The 17,346-nt window shown below is 42.7% G+C and overlaps 1 protein-coding gene across 2 annotated transcripts in view; it reads left to right on the top strand.

Annotated features, from left to right (window-relative positions):
* Positions 1–17,346, top strand: part of LOC146509222 (collagen alpha-6(VI) chain-like) — a 103,022-nt gene that overhangs the window by 58,089 nt on the left and 27,587 nt on the right. For both annotated transcript variants that reach the window (XM_085175953.1, XM_085175954.1), the window contains 16 exons: positions 2,075–2,683; positions 2,996–3,553; positions 3,788–4,339; positions 4,616–5,194; positions 5,808–6,371; positions 9,963–10,321; positions 10,961–11,039; positions 11,739–11,881; positions 12,355–12,447; positions 13,108–13,161; positions 13,668–13,739; positions 14,035–14,061; positions 14,168–14,212; positions 14,870–14,923; positions 15,128–15,190; positions 16,483–16,548. In XM_085175953.1, coding sequence (XP_085032079.1) covers positions 2,075–2,683; positions 2,996–3,553; positions 3,788–4,339; positions 4,616–5,194; positions 5,808–6,371; positions 9,963–10,321; positions 10,961–11,039; positions 11,739–11,881; positions 12,355–12,447; positions 13,108–13,161; positions 13,668–13,739; positions 14,035–14,061; positions 14,168–14,212; positions 14,870–14,923; positions 15,128–15,190; positions 16,483–16,548 — 3,917 coding nt within the window. The remainder of the gene's footprint in view (positions 1–2,074; positions 2,684–2,995; positions 3,554–3,787; positions 4,340–4,615; positions 5,195–5,807; positions 6,372–9,962; positions 10,322–10,960; positions 11,040–11,738; positions 11,882–12,354; positions 12,448–13,107; positions 13,162–13,667; positions 13,740–14,034; positions 14,062–14,167; positions 14,213–14,869; positions 14,924–15,127; positions 15,191–16,482; positions 16,549–17,346) is intronic.

Consider the following 17,346-nt stretch of genomic DNA (forward strand, 5'->3'; position numbering starts at 1 on the left):
AATATACAATAGAGATCATTTTTCGAACTTGACCACTCTGAGTCGTAAGTCTTTCTTTGTCGCCAAAAGAATTCAAAAGAACAGAATTTAATAATTGGTGCCTGTGACCCGGATTCTTTTGCGGCTGAGAGGACAAATGATTCTTTTAGTCTTTCCAGACTAAAACCTGCTGGTTTTAGTCTTTCCAGACTAAAACCAGCATCAAGCCTTCACCTGCTGGTTTTAGTCTGAAGGCTCTGTAGCGCCTTGTGGAGGACAGGAGCTGGAAGAGTTTATTGGCAGGATGAGAGGAGTCCCTGAGAATGATGCGTGCTCAGCATAGATACCTCGTCTTGTGGACATCCTCAGTGGCAGGAAGTGGAGTCCCTGTGATGCATTGCGCAGCTTTCACCACCTGCTGCAGTGCCTTGTGGTCAGCAACAGAACAATTCCCACATCACACTGTGACACAGTTGGTCAGGATGCTCTCCATCACTCAGTGGTGGAAGTTACTCAGTATGACAGCAGACAGGTGTTTTTTCTTCAGTGTCCTCAAGAAAAAGAGGCGCTGATGGGTCTTCTTGACCAGGCTGGAGGTTGTAGTTGAACAGGACAGATTCTCAGAGATGTGGGTCCCCAAGAACTTGAAGCTGGAGACCCGGTAAACAGCTGTGCCATTTATGTAGATGGGGACATGGGTGTCTGTCTCCTCTCTCCTGAAGTCCACAATGAGCTCCTTGGTTTTGCTGGTACTCAGGAACAGGTTATTGTCAGCACCACACAGCTTTAGTTCTTCACTGTAGCAGACTCACCAAGGTCTGCAGTCATAGAGGAACGGGCTCGGCACACAGCAGAGCAGTTATGGCCTGGCCTAACATGCTGGGGCCTGTTGGTCAGAAAGTCCATGATCCAGGTACAGGTGGAGCTGCTGATTCTAAGATCCACAAGTTTGGTGATCAGCTTGGAGGGAACAACTGTACTGAATGCTGAGCTGAAGTCAAGAAACAGCATTCTTGGATAAGTATTTTTGTTGTTCAGGTGTGAGAGTACACAGTGAAGCGCTGTGGGTACAGCATCCTATGTACTCCTGTTGCTTCGATTGGCAAATTGGTGAGGATCCAGTGTGGGGAGCAAGCATGCCTTGAGGCGATCGTGGCTCAAGAGTTGGGAGTTCGCCTTGTAATCAGAAGGTTGCCGGTTCGAGCCTCGGCTTCGACAGTCTCGGTCGTTGTGTCCTTGGGCAAGACACTTCACCCGTTGCCTACTGGTGGTGGTCAGAGGGCCCGGTGGCGCCAGTGTCCGGCAGCCTCGCCTCTGTCAGTGCGCCCCAGGGTGGCTGTGGCTACAATGTAGCTGCCATCACCAGTGTGTGAATGTGTGTGTGAATGGGTGGATGACTGGATATGTAAAGCGCTTTGGGGTCCGTAGGGACTAGTAAAGCGCTATATAAATACAGGCCATTTACCATTTTACCATTTGAGGTGTGCCAGGACCAGTTGCTCAAAGCACTTCAAAACTATGGGCGTGAGAGCAACAGGGCGATAGTGGTTCAGGCTAGTTGGTGATGAGTGTTTTAGCACTGACACTGACACGCAAGCGACAGGTTAAAGATGTCTGTGAAGAGCCCTGCAAGCTGCTCTGCACATGCTCAAAGCACACGTCCTGAAATGCTGTCATCAGGGGGTAGGGTTTCTTTTTCTTTGTTGTCATTAACAAAACGAGCATTTAGCTCATTGAGGAAGGACAAATCCATGGCTGTCTGTGTGGAATTGCTGGGCTTGTAGTCAGACATGGCCTGAATGCTTATCCACATATATTGTGAGTCAGAGCTGACAAAGTGTTCTTCAGATTGTAGCTGTGCTTCGCCTTCTTGATGCTCCTCTTCAGGTCATCCCTGGACGTACTGTAGGTCTGAGCATCCCCTGATCTGAAGGTATTGGTACGTGCCTTTAGTAGAAGCCGCACTTCCTTATTCACCCATGTTTTCTGATTGGGGTACATGTGAAAGGCTGTGCAATTGGACAGTCTAGGCTTCAGATTCACATCACATACAGTTTCAGTTGGGCTGACTAAACTGAGTGTGCTCCTTTCACAGATTGCAAAACAGCTAACAAGGCAGACATTGTGTTCATTGTTGATGAGTCCGGAAGCATTGGAGAGGAAAACTTCAGGCTGACACGTAATTTCCTGCGCTCGGTCATCAGCAGCCTGGAAACTGGTCCATTTAAAATCCGAGTAGGCATTGTTACATACAACGACGTGCCGACTGCACACATCTCCCTCAACTCATTCAGAGACAAGGCAGACATTCTGCAGTTCATCAGCTTCCTGCCTTACCGTCAAGGTGGTACAAACACTGGAGCTGCCCTACACTTCACCCTGAAAGACATCTTCACTGAAAAAAAGGGCAGCAGGGAGGATGTCCCGAAGGTAGCGGTGGTAATCACAGACGGTAAATCCCAGGATAATGTGAAGGAACCTGCGATCGCTCTCCGTCGAGCTGGTGTCACAGTTTTTGCTGTCGGAATCAAAGACGCCAATAAAGCCGAACTGCTGGAGATGGCATCTTACCCCAAGTTCGTTTTTACTGTGGACAGTTTCATCAAGCTGAAACCCCTGAAAGAAACTCTGCAGGCAACCCTGTGCAACACCATCATCCAGATCGGGGTCCAGGACAAGAAAAGTGATTTAGAGACTAAAGAAGGTTTGAACTAAGCTTTCCTGATAAGTTGCCGTTAGTTTTCCCTGAGAAATGTTAACTTTTGTAGTAGCATTATTGTGCAATGCTCTGTGTTAGTGTTAGAGGAATGTCAAGGTGGGTGATTTCCCAGATAAGAAAATAGAGTAAGAAACCACTCATCCATTATTAAGTTATAGTTGTTCATAAGCAGCCTCTAAAACATGCTGGGTGTAAATATGGTTTCTCAAACATTTCAGACTCTGAATGCTCAGTTCAAACTCGCTTTCTTTGACTATGTGAGAAGATCTAACTCCCATTGTTTGTTTTTCTCTTCAGCATGTGATAAAAAGGACCAAGCTGACATTTTCTTCCTGATGGACGACTCAGGGAGCATTATATATGAAGATTTCTCAGACATGCAGAAGTTTATCATTGGGTTTCTTCATACTTTCCGTATTGGGCCAGACCATGTTCGCATGGGTCTTGTTAAATATTCAGATTCCCCCTCTCTACAGTTTGACCTAACACAGCACTCAGATGCTAAGACAATGGAAAAGGCTGTGAAGGAAATCTTTCACGACGGAGGTGGAACTAACACAGGAAAAGCACTGTCATCCATGAAAGGACATTTTCAGAACGCAAAGACGAGCCGTGGCTACAAAGTCTCCGAGTACCTGATCGTCATCACCGATGGAGAATCCCAAGATGAAGTTAAAGATGCTGCAGAAGAACTGAGGGCGCAGGATGTCATCATCTACGCCATTGGAGTGAAATCCTCAAATGATAATGAGCTGAATGAGATTGCTGGGGATCCAAAGAGAAAGTTTTTTGTCAGTAATTTTGATGCCCTGAAAACCATCAAAAATGACGTCATCAGAGAGATCTGTTCAGAAAGTGAGTTAAATTAAGTTGGGCTTTGCTTTGTGGCACACATCATTGAGATAATAAGAGGAGAGGATAGAGAACAGGACCATAAACTATTTCAAAAACTTGATTAGATGTATACATGATTTCCACCTTCTTTTATGGGACTTTCACATGTTCAAAATTGCTAATTCTAGATTTAGGTAGGGAAATAACTGTAAAAAGAGAAAACCACACTAACCTCTATTTGTTTTTCATCCACAGCTTGTAAAGACATACCAAGCGACATATTTTTCTTAACTGACAGCTCTGAGAGTATCTCTGAGGAAGACTTCCAAAAGATGAAAAATTTCACGAAATCTGTCATTAGCAAGTCCAGCATTGGGCTGGATAAGGTGCATGTTGGTTTTATGCAGTACAGCAGCATCAGACGCCTGGAGTTCGACCTCACCAAACACTACAACCTGGAAGGAATGCTAAACACCATCGATGTTATGGAGCAGATGAACGACGGCACTCGCACTGGCACGGCCATCACAGAGGTCTCACAGTATTTTGATGAAGCCAGAGGAGGGCGGCCTTGGATGAAGCAGTGGTTGGTCATTATAACAGATGGTAAATCCCAAGATAGCGTCAAAGAACCAGCTCAAGCTCTGAGGGCCAAAGGAGTGGTGATCTATGCCATTGGAGTGGATAAGGCTAACAGGACGGAACTGTTGCAGATCAGTGGCTCACCGCAGAGGGTCTTCATTGAGAATACCTTTGATGCATTGAAGGAACTAGAGACCAAGCTGGCCTTGAAGTTCTGTGAGAAAGGTAAGAGAGGCTGTTTCAAACCATCTGTGATGTATGACTGTCTAAAAGGTACAACCAAAGGTGGAGTCTGTGGAGGTGTTAAATCATTCAGTCAGTTAACTCAAAAAGTTTTTAATATATTAAACCCATCAATACCTCAGCACGATTCGTTAATGATTGATTTAGTAAAATAAAAATGACTTTTAAAATGTTTGTTTTGCTATTTTAGTTTTTATTGTGACAACAAAAAGTTCTGTCTTTGCTAACCTCCTCTCTGCCTCTTTTTCCTTCATCCAGATTGTAAAAAGACAGTAGAGGCTGATATTATTTTTCTGGTTGATGGTTCTGAAAGCATAAAGAAGGAACAGTTCAAAAGTATGCAAACCTTTATGGCTTCAGTTGTGAACCAGACCACCGTTGGTAAAGATCTGACTCGTTTTGGAGTCATTCTCTACTCTGACACACCCAAATCCAGCTTTACTCTAAATGAAATTGACGCCAAAGGAAAAGTCCTTGAAGCAGTGCAGCAGCTGGTACAACCAGACGGAGGCACCTACACAGGTGCTGCTTTGGCATACTCGCTGCAGTACTTCAACACTGAACATGGTGGTCGGAGAGAAATCAGGGTGCCTCAGATTCTCATGGTGATCACAGATGGAGCAGCTACTGACTCTGAGAGATTGAAAGCAGAATCTGATGCTCTGCGACAAAATGAGATCACAGTCATCAGTATCGGAGTGCAGAACGCAAAGAGGGACCAGCTGGAGACCATGGCTGGTGACGACACATCCAAAGTTTTCTTTGTCGAAAATTTTAAGGATTTGGAAACTCTGTACCAGAACATTTCTTCTGTCATCTGCAATTCCACTAAGCGAGGTAAGAGTGTCCCAAAGGCACCAGAGCACAACAATTACCTCAAACTGCTTTATATATTATATTATATTATATTATATTATATTATATTATATTATATTCACGATCCTGGGTCTTATGGAGGACCACAAGAGCCACGCGCATCGAAATAAAGATTTCTGTGCTTAAATAATGAATTGTAGAATAAATTTTGCATTTGTGAATTTATTTTTGAATTCCAATTTAATAAACTGCATTTCAAAATCCTTTTTCCATTTGCACTTTAATAAACTGCATTTCAAAATCCTTTTTCCATTTGCACTTTAATATGTGGGACATTTGTTATATTATATAATATAAAATAATTTCCCCTAGGGATCAAAGTATTCTGATTCTGATTAATATAATAATTATATAATATATGTATGTTTAATGTTTCCCAAGTTTTTCATTAATGTCTAATTTTTTGGTCAACCCTTCTTCCGGTGTCACAATAGATACAAAAGTCTAACCAAAGATGGCATCAGGTTTTTGGTTGGCTGATTGATGGAGGCCTGACGATGCCACAGTGTTAAATTCACAGCACAGTTGTGTATTAATGGCATCAAATGTCTCTTTCTTGCTTTTTCTTTGGCAGTTTGCAACCAGACAGACTTGGTCTTCCTACTCGATTACTCGGGAAGCATCAACCAAAGCGAGCACACGATTATGTTAAACTTCGTAGCAAGTGTGGTGGACAACTTTAATGTCAGTAAAGAGTTTGCACATGTCGGACTTGCACAGTTCAGTGATGATCCTAAACATGAGTTTCACCTTAACACGTACAACGACAAGACGAAGATGATTAAGCATATCCTTAACATGAACTATAAAGGTGGAAACACTTATCTTGGAGAAGCCTTGGATTACATTAGGGACTACTTTCATGAATCAAATGGAGGCCGCAGAGACGTTCCCAAGAACCTGGTGTTGATCACAGATGGTAATTCTAAAGATGACGTGGAGGATGCCGCAGAAGCGCTCAGGAAAATGGGGATTACAATATTCGCCATTGCTGTTGGAGATGTCTATTACCTACAGCTCCTGCAGGTCACTGGCACGCCAGAGAAGATCTTTAATGTCGAGAACTTCGACAGCTTGGCAAATATCAAGACAAAGGTCATTGACAAAATCTGTGACACTGTGCCTCAGCCCAAAATTGGTAAGTTGGAAAAAAGAGATGTGCATGACTAGTAATTTCATAATTAGGCGAACAGAAAATCTTTGAGTGAATACTTTAAAAGAGAGACTAAACCAAGACAGCCAGAAGATCCAATTTCCATATTTTAAATGGTGACGTAATGTGGGGCACCATTTATAACAGCAACTGCTTTCACACCACAAAGTTCAGGGGACAAGTATCCACAGCTGGACTGGCCATCGGGCACACCGGGCAACTGCCCGATGGTGATTTTTCGTTTTTATGGGCCATTTTTGTTTGTAACGGTCTATAGAGTGAAAGGTGGTAGCCTATTGGTCATGATTGACTCTGGGCTGGACCAATTATAGCCAAGAAGGTTGATGCACCCTCCCCCTTGCTTGGGCAACGACTCTGAAAGCAATCTTATCGTAGACAAAGAGAAGAAAATGGTACTGAGGTGAAAAGGAAGCGATTTGTCCCAGACTTCGGCTAAAATGAAATAAAGACACAAAGCTGGATTTATTCTGTGTCTTTGCTGCACAGCTGCCTCTTCTTCTCTCATTCTCCCCCCTCCCTCTCCTGTTTCTACTCCAATCATGAAACTGATCAATGATCAGCTGATCGGCTTTTCTCTCTTGTTTGTTTATCACTTTGCGCCAGAAAGACGAAACCAGCGGATGTAGCGCTAAACAACAGCAGCACGTTTAAGCTTGATCAGCTGTTGTTAGAATTGATTTAATATTAATTTCTAGTATCAGCTGATGTTTGCTGGAGCCACAGCTGTAAAGCTGCTGGTCATGATGTGGGTTTGGATATGTGGTGAGAGGGAAACATGAAGATGAAACCAGGAGACGTCCTTACTGAATCATCAGAGCTGAACAGGTGATGGAGAAACAGGTTTACCTTTTCGGTGACATGAATGAGTTGAAGTTATGAACTGTTTCTGAGAGACAAATAACACCAGGATCCTTTTCTGTGTAGCTGACAGCTGGTAACTGTGCAGGGGCGGGTCTAGCAAAGTTTAGCCAGGGGGGCAGGTAGGGCATTAACAGGGAGAGGGGGGCACAAAGATATACTTTTCTTTCTTATTCTCATTTAAAATGTCTAGCTTTTATTAAATAATTATCTGAATCTTACGATCGAAGTAGTCATGTGATGTCAAATGCAGTGTTGGCCAAGTTACTTGAAAAAGGTAATCAGTAACTAATTACTGATTACTTCCCCAAAAACGTAATCCCGTTACTTTACTGATTACTTATTTTTAAGAGTAATTAGTTACTTAGTTACTTTTTAAAAACACGATTTACAACCTGAATAGGTGATAAAGTGATAGATCTTTCAGCCCAATTCTACTTTTTCTGCATAATCATCATACAAAATGTAATCAAATGGAAAAGTCTCTTTTTAAAACTTGTTTTATTAGTTTTAGTCTTTTAACTTTATGCATCAAGCAAACATTTAATTATCTGCAACATTCTCTGACTGGAAGAAATTAGTTTAATATTTAAACCTATTTTCTGCACATTCCAGCACATGAAATAAAATATTTTGTGTGTTTACACTCAGTCTTTCAAATAGATGCAAGTAAAACACAGCAGAAAATAAATAAAGTCAAAGACTAGTGGTCCTGTTGCTCTATTTTCACCTGTAAAGCAGGAGTGGGGTAGGCGGAGGTTTATCCTGGTGCAGGTGTGCAGCGGTCAGTGGAAGAATCCGCGAGTTTCTCTGTGAGTTTCCCATTACGTCGTAGCTACTCGGTGCTTGTTTGGAAGTTTAGGGGTTTTCGCTGTAAAAAGAAGTTTTCTTCCCACGCACAACGGACACTAATGTTTTTGTCACTTTTTATGGAATCAAACTCAAAGTAAGGTCAGTACTTCCACGCTTTAAACGCTGCACGCTCATACTCTCTCTGCACTCGATATATGATCCATTGTTGATCTGCACACAGCTGTTGTCATGAACGTCGCACTCGCTTACGTCACTGTCATGAGACATTCTCGCAAAAAAAATCACGGTTTTAGTAACGCAGTAACGCAGCGTTCCTACGGGAAAGTAACGGTAATCTAATTACCGTTTTTGCAATAGTAATCCCGATTACTTTTTTCAAGTAACGAGTAAAGTAAGTATTACCCATCTCTGGTCAAATGTATGTAAGTCATCTCTAGTCTTCTCTGTCTTGATTTCAGGTTTCCACCATGTGTTGTAGACAAGGGTGTAGATTTGGTTTTGGCATTGGTGGGGATGATTCAACCACCGAACCCTGCCCCGTTTCTTTTTTTCCCCTTTTTGTCTTTGCTTCTTGATAAATAAAGGAGAAATATACTTGCCTATTCTACATGCTTTTAAACCATTTAAAATTAAAATTCATAGTTTTATATGTGAATTATATAATGTTAAATTACTATTAAACAAATGACTGAGTAAAGTATTTTAGGCTTTAGTTTACTTCAGCCATATTCCATATAAATCAGGTATCATACAAAAATAAAAATAGCTTCAAATACAGTCATGACAATAAAAGAATATGACTTTAAGGACTTAACAACATTACTTCAGTTATACTACACCAACACCTCTTATAGAGGCACACTATTGCCCCTATCAGGTCAGTGAGCTGGGATTTTTTATTCTAAACATGAACTACTGTTACAGCAACAGACAATCGGGTTTGTTTTTCATTACTGGAAGAGATCAAATTATTGGTGGGGACAATTCAATAATCGCTGGATATTGGTGGGGACATGTCCCTTCCGTCCATGCCAAATCTACGCCCTTGGTTGTAGATAGTTCAGGAGGTTAACTTGACCAAGCAGTCTTTTGGTTTCAGCTAAGTACTGTTTAGAATACCAGAATAGGGAGGATGGTGTAGGTTTATTAGATTGATACATATATACCAGAATCACTGTCACAACAGTGTTTGTTTTGATTCAAAGGCTTTATGGCTTTACCTATAATACCTCGTGGGCCCGTCTCTAGTCAAAATGCCCAGGCCAATTTTTTGTCCCAGTCCAGCCCTGCAAGTATCTACCGGTGGTGGTTTGCTGCGTGCATTCACCCCACTCTAGTAAGTGAAATGCACGTCCTCGACTATGAACACACCCAGTCTTCGGTTTGAGTAATTTGTGCTTGGTTTGTCAAGAGCTGCTGTTGTTATTGTAGATGCTGTTAAATATTCCAATTCTTTGATCTGTGGGCTGAAGGAAGAACAACACTCGGTGTGTAAATGCTCAATCAACAATCTCTTTATTCCATACAAACACTTTTGAGCATAAACCATCCGGATGGGAGATGTGACCTGACCATTTCTCACATTCTTATAGCTTCAACCATAATATGGCATAAAATAGCATAATAATCTCACAATGCCTAATGTTTTCCCTCTTATCATTTAAAGACTGTTGCTGGTGCTGCATTCACAGTGAACATAAATCATCCAGTATCCACTCTATTGCCTAATGTGGCTAAAGTTAGCAGTACCAGCATGAGCATCAGTACCTTTGATTGTTTAATCCTGTTGTTTGATTTAGTGAGCCCCTCTTGTCCACGTCACTGTCTTTAGCTATAAAAGGTCAAAGACAAACATCCTTTCCCTGCTTCTCTTCCCACGTTCAGATTGCACAATCGACGTTGCAATAGGATTCGACATTACTGACACGAGTGGATCCAACAACATGCAGATCAGTGACTACATCCGACACCTGGAAGAGATTGTCCATCATATTTCACATATTTCAACAGTAGATAACTTGTGCTGCTCTGGCGTCCCCCAGTCCCCGGTCAAGACCCAAATTGCCTTCCATTTGGTAGACAGTGATGGCAGGGCCTTGTATGATACAAATTTTCCAGACTTCAGTGAAGACGTGTTGAAGAAAGTCTTGAGTTGGAAGTTGTCCCAGCCGACCTACTTTAACTCTGAGCTGCTGAATTTCTACAAGGAGAGGTTCAAGACCAAATCCGAGGCTACTGTCAAGGTGAAACATGTTTAGTGCTGTCAGCGTTAATCTCGTTAAAATGATGTTAACGCCATAACCGTTAGTGAGCTAGCGCCGTGCAGCCCTACGCACAGCGCTAGCTCACTAACGCGTTAATGAGCTAACCGCTCTAACGCGTTGATGCCGTGCAGCCCCACGCACGGGGCAATCCGCGCTAACTCGCTAACAGAGATTTGCCGCTTTAATGTGGTTATGGCGTTAAAGTCATTTTAACGAGATGAACGCTGACAGCACTAGTTTAGACCTTTCAGAATCCTTCAGTTCTCATTTCCACCATTAAAATCTTCGAGTAAATGAATTGATATCCTGTGTTGCTAACATGCAACGGTGCTATTTTTCATCTTGTTAAAATTTAGCACATAAACTGCAGCCGTGGCTGTTGGGTAGCCAAATACTGGACACTACATTCAATTACATTAATTACTGTTACCTAGCATGAAGACTGCTATTGGTAAAGAGCTTTGTTTATAACACGGGAGTATATGGAGCCTCTAGTGGACATTAGAGGAGCTGCAGTTTTTAGCACTTCTATGACTTCATTGTTCAGCCCTGAACATTACCACTTCATGAGACGTCATCCACATTAAACTGTCGGACGTGGTTTACTCTGTCGTTTAGGTCTTGATGATCTTCTCTGATGGACTCAATGAAGACGTCGTGAGTCTACAGCGGGAATCAAAGCTGCTGCGAGAGTCTGGTAAAAACATGCATTTACTAAGATCACTTCATTCCTAACTTTGCTTCTGGTTTTCTCATTGTGTCATCTGTACTTTTCATTGCTCATCTTTATTGACATCCTTGTGTACTTTGATCTGATGTTAGTGCACAAATTATTCTGTGTGTCCTAAAACATATAAATGCATGCCTTTGCGTGCATTTTAATTCTGGGCTTCAAGGAAGGCCCGTGATTGAAGCAGAGCAGAATAAGCGGAAGAACAAGAACTTTCCTAAACAACCAGGAAAAAGTGGTTTGTGTAGAATGACAGAGAGCTGAAAGAACTGAATATAATACTAGTGCAACCCGTCGGCCTCTGAGGAGACACACCTAAGATATCAATTTCAAATCCTACGTCGTCTTGTTCTCAAGTTATTACGTCCGCAAGATCTTCACTTATTGTGGCTCTGAGGTCACTGAGATTCAAACTAATCAAAGATTTTAATGGAAGCAGCTATGATATCAATTTGAAGCTCGAGCTATAGCGTTCACATCACTGCCTTTTACAGCTGAGGGGTAAAAAGCACTTGGATCACCATCAGACTGGATCCATCTTATCTACGAGGGGAAGTTACTAAATATTTCTAGACCTAATCAGTTTGCTTGATTCAGATCCAGTGGAAATGTACGTGCACTGTGTTTGTGAAGCCACGCCGTTCCAGTCTGTTGTCCTGTCTGCAGGAGTCAGCGCCCTGCTGGCCGTGGCTCTCAGGGGCGCTGACCACACTCAGCTACAGGAGGTGGAGTTTGGCCGCGGATTCGGGTACACCGATCAGCTGATAATCAGCATGCCGAGTATCGGCAGCACCATGTTCCAACAGATTGTAAGTCAGTCCCATTGCTCATGAGCAAAGTGCGTTTCTACCTTTTCTAAATGACAAATAAAGCAAGTTTTAATCTTTAGTCTGAGTAAAAAGGAGCCATGTTCATGTTATTCATATAATGTAAAAGATGTGAGTGAATTTTACTCAGAACAACCAGTAAAGGAGTCATGAGGTGAGATAAGAGGACCCACGTGCAAAACATGGTAGGTTGAAAGAAGCAACGTAAGCAACAAAGAAATCAAAGGGACAATAATCCTCCCGTCAGACATTCAGGAGGCGCGAAGATTGTGATGTTTTTAGTTTTTCCTGCTGACATAATTGTTCCTCTTAAACGAGTTCATAGCGAGTAATATTTTGATGTGTCCTGATTCTCGGAAGATAAAACGTTCAGTAACCGACGTTTGCCTCTTAAAGATCTTCACAAAGATCGTGCATTGTTCATGTATGTCCTTCGTCCCCTCGTCTGACTGCAGAGCACCGTGATAGCCCGGGAATGCTGCGGAGTGATGTGCAAATGTTGGGGAGACAAAGGCCCCCGTGGTCCTCCAGGCCCACGAGCGGTAAAGGTGAGTGTGAAACCCCAACTTTACACCAGGAATGTTTTCAGTGAACATATCACACATTTCAAATGCAAAAATTCACCATTGCATGAAACTGAGCAGCAGGTCAGAGGTCTGGACTGCAGGCGGCTGGTGCAACAGATGCATTCTGCGCTTTAGCATCATCCCACTCAAACATGAAGGCCGCATCTGAAAAACACGTCTGCACGGAGCAGATGCTGCTCTGATACCTGTGTAGATACCTGTGTATAGATTTCAGCACTGACGGAGCCTGTCCAGATGTGCCAGCTGCCAGCTCCACAGGGCGGATGCTCCCTCTCCCACAGACCCATCCACACAGTCCATGTGTGGATGGGTCTGACCTGAGATCAGTTTCCACTGTGCCTCAGTCCATTTTAAACGAGCTCCTCTCTGCACGATGGAGCTTTAACCTGTTCATGTGGACGGCAGCCAGAGCTGCTCTGGTGTCCATGACGCAATCACTTTTAATGTTGTGCTTCCCGATTGTCTAAATACATAAACTCTAATAACTAAAATATTATTTTAATATATCACATTACTGACCAGCTGCCACTTAATCTAACAAGTTGTGAAATGTGTCCTGAAGGCTTTTGCAGCCCTTTGCTTTCTGTCTGATGGTTCTGAGTGTGTTTGCTTTATAAACAGGGTGAGAAGGGAGAGCGGGGTCATCCGGGTTTCCCGGGAGAAGAAGGAGTCGGTGTAAGTGCTTCTTCTTCATCCCACCACGAGCTCTTCAGCTGTAAATGAGACACTCGCACAATGCACATTTTCAGATTGCCAGTGTAAAAATTTCCAGATTGTTTTATTTTATTCAGTTATTTGTACAAAATGTTCTCTGTTTTTGCACAGTCGAGCAGCAGGTCAGGACACGTTTCACTGCGTGTAACTATGCATGTGATAAATAAAGGATCTTGAATCTGGATGAAAAAGCGTGAAACCTGAATTCATTACCATTAAAAAATTTTGCTTTTAATTATTTATTTTGGATTTTCTAGTTTGTAGTTTGTGTTCTTCTTGTTAAATTGCCAACTGCTTGCTCCTGTTTATGGGGGCTTCCTAAAAGCAGTTGACATTTATATTTTACTTAAATGCAAATGTATTTTTGAGATATTATTCATATAACCTGATAACTGAAAGATGGACCTACAGGACGAAGCAGACAGAGAGCTCGAACCAGGTGCACTGACTTTGCTTTTGTGTTGCAGGGCGAGCGAGGTCCTCCTGGACTTCCTGGACTTCAGGGGATCCGGGGCTGTCCTGGAAGCAGAGGACAAAAGGTACGCGATGTGTCGTACCTCTGAGAGGAGCACTGCTGAAGATCATTAATCGATCACGTGGAGAAAATGACGCTGCAGTTGAACAGACGAGTTCATGGAGATGTTTTTCATGTCAGACTGTGTGACGACTGATTTTTAGTATTAACTTTTGTTCTTATCATGAAAAACAAGTTTGTTTATAGTTTGTTATAAATATATCACACAAATATTAAATATATCAGACGTTGGACGTTCAGAGTCGGGCTGAAAAAGTCAAACATGCTTTAACCTTTAAATCTGCTGTTTGTATCTGCAGGGCTCCCGAGGCCTCTCAGGCAACAAGGTGAGTGACCGAGGTCTGCTGACACTGCTGCATTAACTGGAGAAACGACAGTTTGTCATAGATTGAGCAGTGAGACGTAACAGCTGATTCTGCTCCAACGCTGCAGGGGGACGACGGCGAGGATGGACTGAACGGCATCGAAGGAGAGCAGGTATGAACATCTGTGACTGAGGCCTTCTGCTCAGTGTCGCGTTGCTAACGGCGTCACTTTTTCACTAACTAGTAATCTAACTAATAATGACTTCTATTGTTACAACAAGAAAATTACTATTTTTCAACAAACAAACGATTGAAGCTGTCTTCAGTTTCCCGGGAGCTGCGGGGGAGGGGGGGGCTGATGAGGTGGCTCTTCTGTGTTGTAGCCAGAGGGGGGGTTTGGTTTCCCTGATGTATAACTCCTGGCACAGCGTGCACTCCGTCATTCTGTGTCGGGCACCTGCAGGCCAGTGGACACACTGGAGTGGCTAACGTTAGCTGAGGCTAATATTGTAATGATTTTCTCCTCTTTGTGAAACAGAATGTAGCCTGACAAACATCTGGACTGAGGACAATGTCCCACTGCTGACTGAGGCCTTTGTTCCTTAGTGATGTGTTAACACACACCTGAACACAGCTTTGACAGACATGTTGACACCTGCTGATGATCAGTGAATTGGTCATCACCTGCCTCCTGCTGTTCGATATAGTTAACATTTACACATTCTGTATTATCCTGGTGATTTACAAATGATGGTAGGAGAGTATGATGGTTTATGTCACGTGACTGTGGAAGAGAAGAGATGACGCGTTCTTCTGGTTTTGTTTGCAGGGAGAGACAGGACTCGGTGGACTGAAAGCAGACCGAGGACCGCCGGGAAACCCAGTAAACAAAAACCACTCAGTTTCTTCGTGCTGCATCAGCTCTGATCGTTGTTACCTAATGAAAAGATTGATCCATTTTACTGTTATTGTTTCTGTTTTCGTTTTTTTAAATGTGTTTTGACTTCAGCTCGTAAAAATGAAGCTGTGAGCTGTTGACCTCTGACCTCTGGGTAGGTTGATTGACAGGCTGAAATATCATCTTTAGGGCATCCCGGGGACAGGAGGCGAGAAGGGGCTGAAAGGACAGAAGGGACTGAGAGGAGACCCGGTGAGTTTCGGTGCTTTCGTTTCAGAAAGGTCGGCAGTCACATGGACTTTTTTTCCTAATTATTTAAAATGTGGGAGGAGGAGGGGGACGAGGAAGAGGAGGAGGCAGGTCAAGTTCAGGTCAATCAGACTGCTAAAGCAAAATAAACCTTTCATATTTCAGTTTTTTTGTTTTTACAAAGAAAACCTGTTTCAACAGCCTGAATATGAAAAATGTCCTGAAATAATGACTCTTTAGTTTCTGCACATATTTTTATGATACAAAGATTATGGTGAAGATATTTGATCATGTAGTTTGTCTGTGCCCGTCTGATCTTTCTAACAAATACAAATAAGCTGGGATCGAGAGCGTTTCCAGTCTGATATGATCACGCACTACATTCACTCATGAAACACTTTATTTACAACAATAATCCACAAACGTCGTGCTGCCATAAAAACCATCACAGAACTCTGCATGTCGATGTTTTCTGAGGATGTTTTTGTGTGTTTAAACATTTAAATGTCACTAATGTCAGTTAAAACTAGGGCTGTTCGATATAACAATATATATCTGATGACGATATAAAAACGTCGTTTCATTTTATGCTGTCGTTTGTTTCGTGGTGTCGCAAAATAAACTGTTTACGGCGATATGTTTTCATGGTTTTGATGTCACTGTAGTTATTATTCATTTCTTAAAGTTCTCTCTTTCTCTTATATTTAATATAACCACACTACGGACGGACAAGCGCCTGTTTTTATGCGTTGTCGTTAGCAACAACTACGGTAACAGCATGTTCCACATAAACCTTTCACAATAAAGCTCAAGATCCTGTTGAGACTTTTCAAAATAAACTGAATCATGTGAAAGAGCAGATTATTTACGGATGAGAAGTAAAAAAGCCGCCAGGTGCTAAAAAATAGACCTTAAAGTCAAATGTTAGAACAGGCTTTTCCCCGCAGCACACCGTGTAATAAATACAAAGAAAACGGTGGCTGTTACAACTTATGTCTAAAAATGTATCGTTTCATGCATCGGTTAAAACACTTGACTCCAGCTGAAAACGCTTCACGTAAGTCGAGCTGCCCGAGATTCACAGAATTTACAGAAAATGTTACATTTTTGTGATTTATATCATTATCGGACGATAGATGTCTTATATCGGGATATGAGATTTTGGTCATATTGCACAGCCCTAATTAAAACTGTAAATCGGCTCTTTCTTCTGTCGGAAAACCCGACAGCTGATTGCAGCTGGGAAACAGCTGGAAGCTCCACTTCAAGAACCGAACACTGTTTTTGTCTGACAGGGCACCCCGGGTGTCGACAACAACAGACCAGGACCCAAAGGAGACCCCGGCAGCCCAGGGAGACCAGTAAGACACGTCCACATCTTTATGTAAAAGCTGAACGTTAGCCGCCATGATGCCACTAGGTTATCGTAAATTATCTACAGAGACTAAAGCGGATTTTCTTATCAGGCTGTAAACGTTTTTAATATGGACTGCTTCTAAAATCTCTCTCTAACATTCACCCTGTGACGATGCATCAGGGAGCAGCTCGGGTTAGTATGTTGCCCAAACCTCCAGTTAGTAGATGACCTGATCTACCTCCTGATCTACAGCCAACACCAGTGTCTATGGAGACTGACTCACTGCTGCCTCTTCTGGGCATCAGAGGAACTGTGTGTTTCTGATACTAAAGTATTTGTTGGGTTTCAGGGGATGCAGAACCTGTTGTTCACTGAGAATAGGTTTCCAGTCTGTCCCAGAGAGACACACACTCATACTCACACCTTCAGAATCACAAGTTAACCTAATCTAACGAGCTGGAGGACACGGGGAGAGCATGTGACACCCTGTCACTTTCTTTTCAGAAGAGAGGATGCCATTGGATCAGACAGTCTCAGTTCTGTTCGTAGCTGACAGGAGTGCGTGGTCTTCTGCCGCAGGACCCATCTGTTTAATGTGTTGTGGATTTAGAGACGTTCTCCTCTGACCTCTGACATCAGTGAGGTCGTTTCTCTCAGAGATCTGCTGTTAACACTGCATGTTGTGCTTTCAGAGCTTCCTCTGTAAATGATTGTGTGCAAAGTCCCGACAGATCAGCAGAATAGTCAGACCAACCCGTCCTGTACCAACAACCATGCCACATATACACCTATATGCATTCAT

This window comes from Neolamprologus multifasciatus, chromosome 11 (assembly GCF_963576455.1).
Source record: "Neolamprologus multifasciatus chromosome 11, fNeoMul1.2, whole genome shotgun sequence".
NCBI classification, from domain to species: domain Eukaryota; kingdom Metazoa; phylum Chordata; class Actinopteri; order Cichliformes; family Cichlidae; genus Neolamprologus; species Neolamprologus multifasciatus.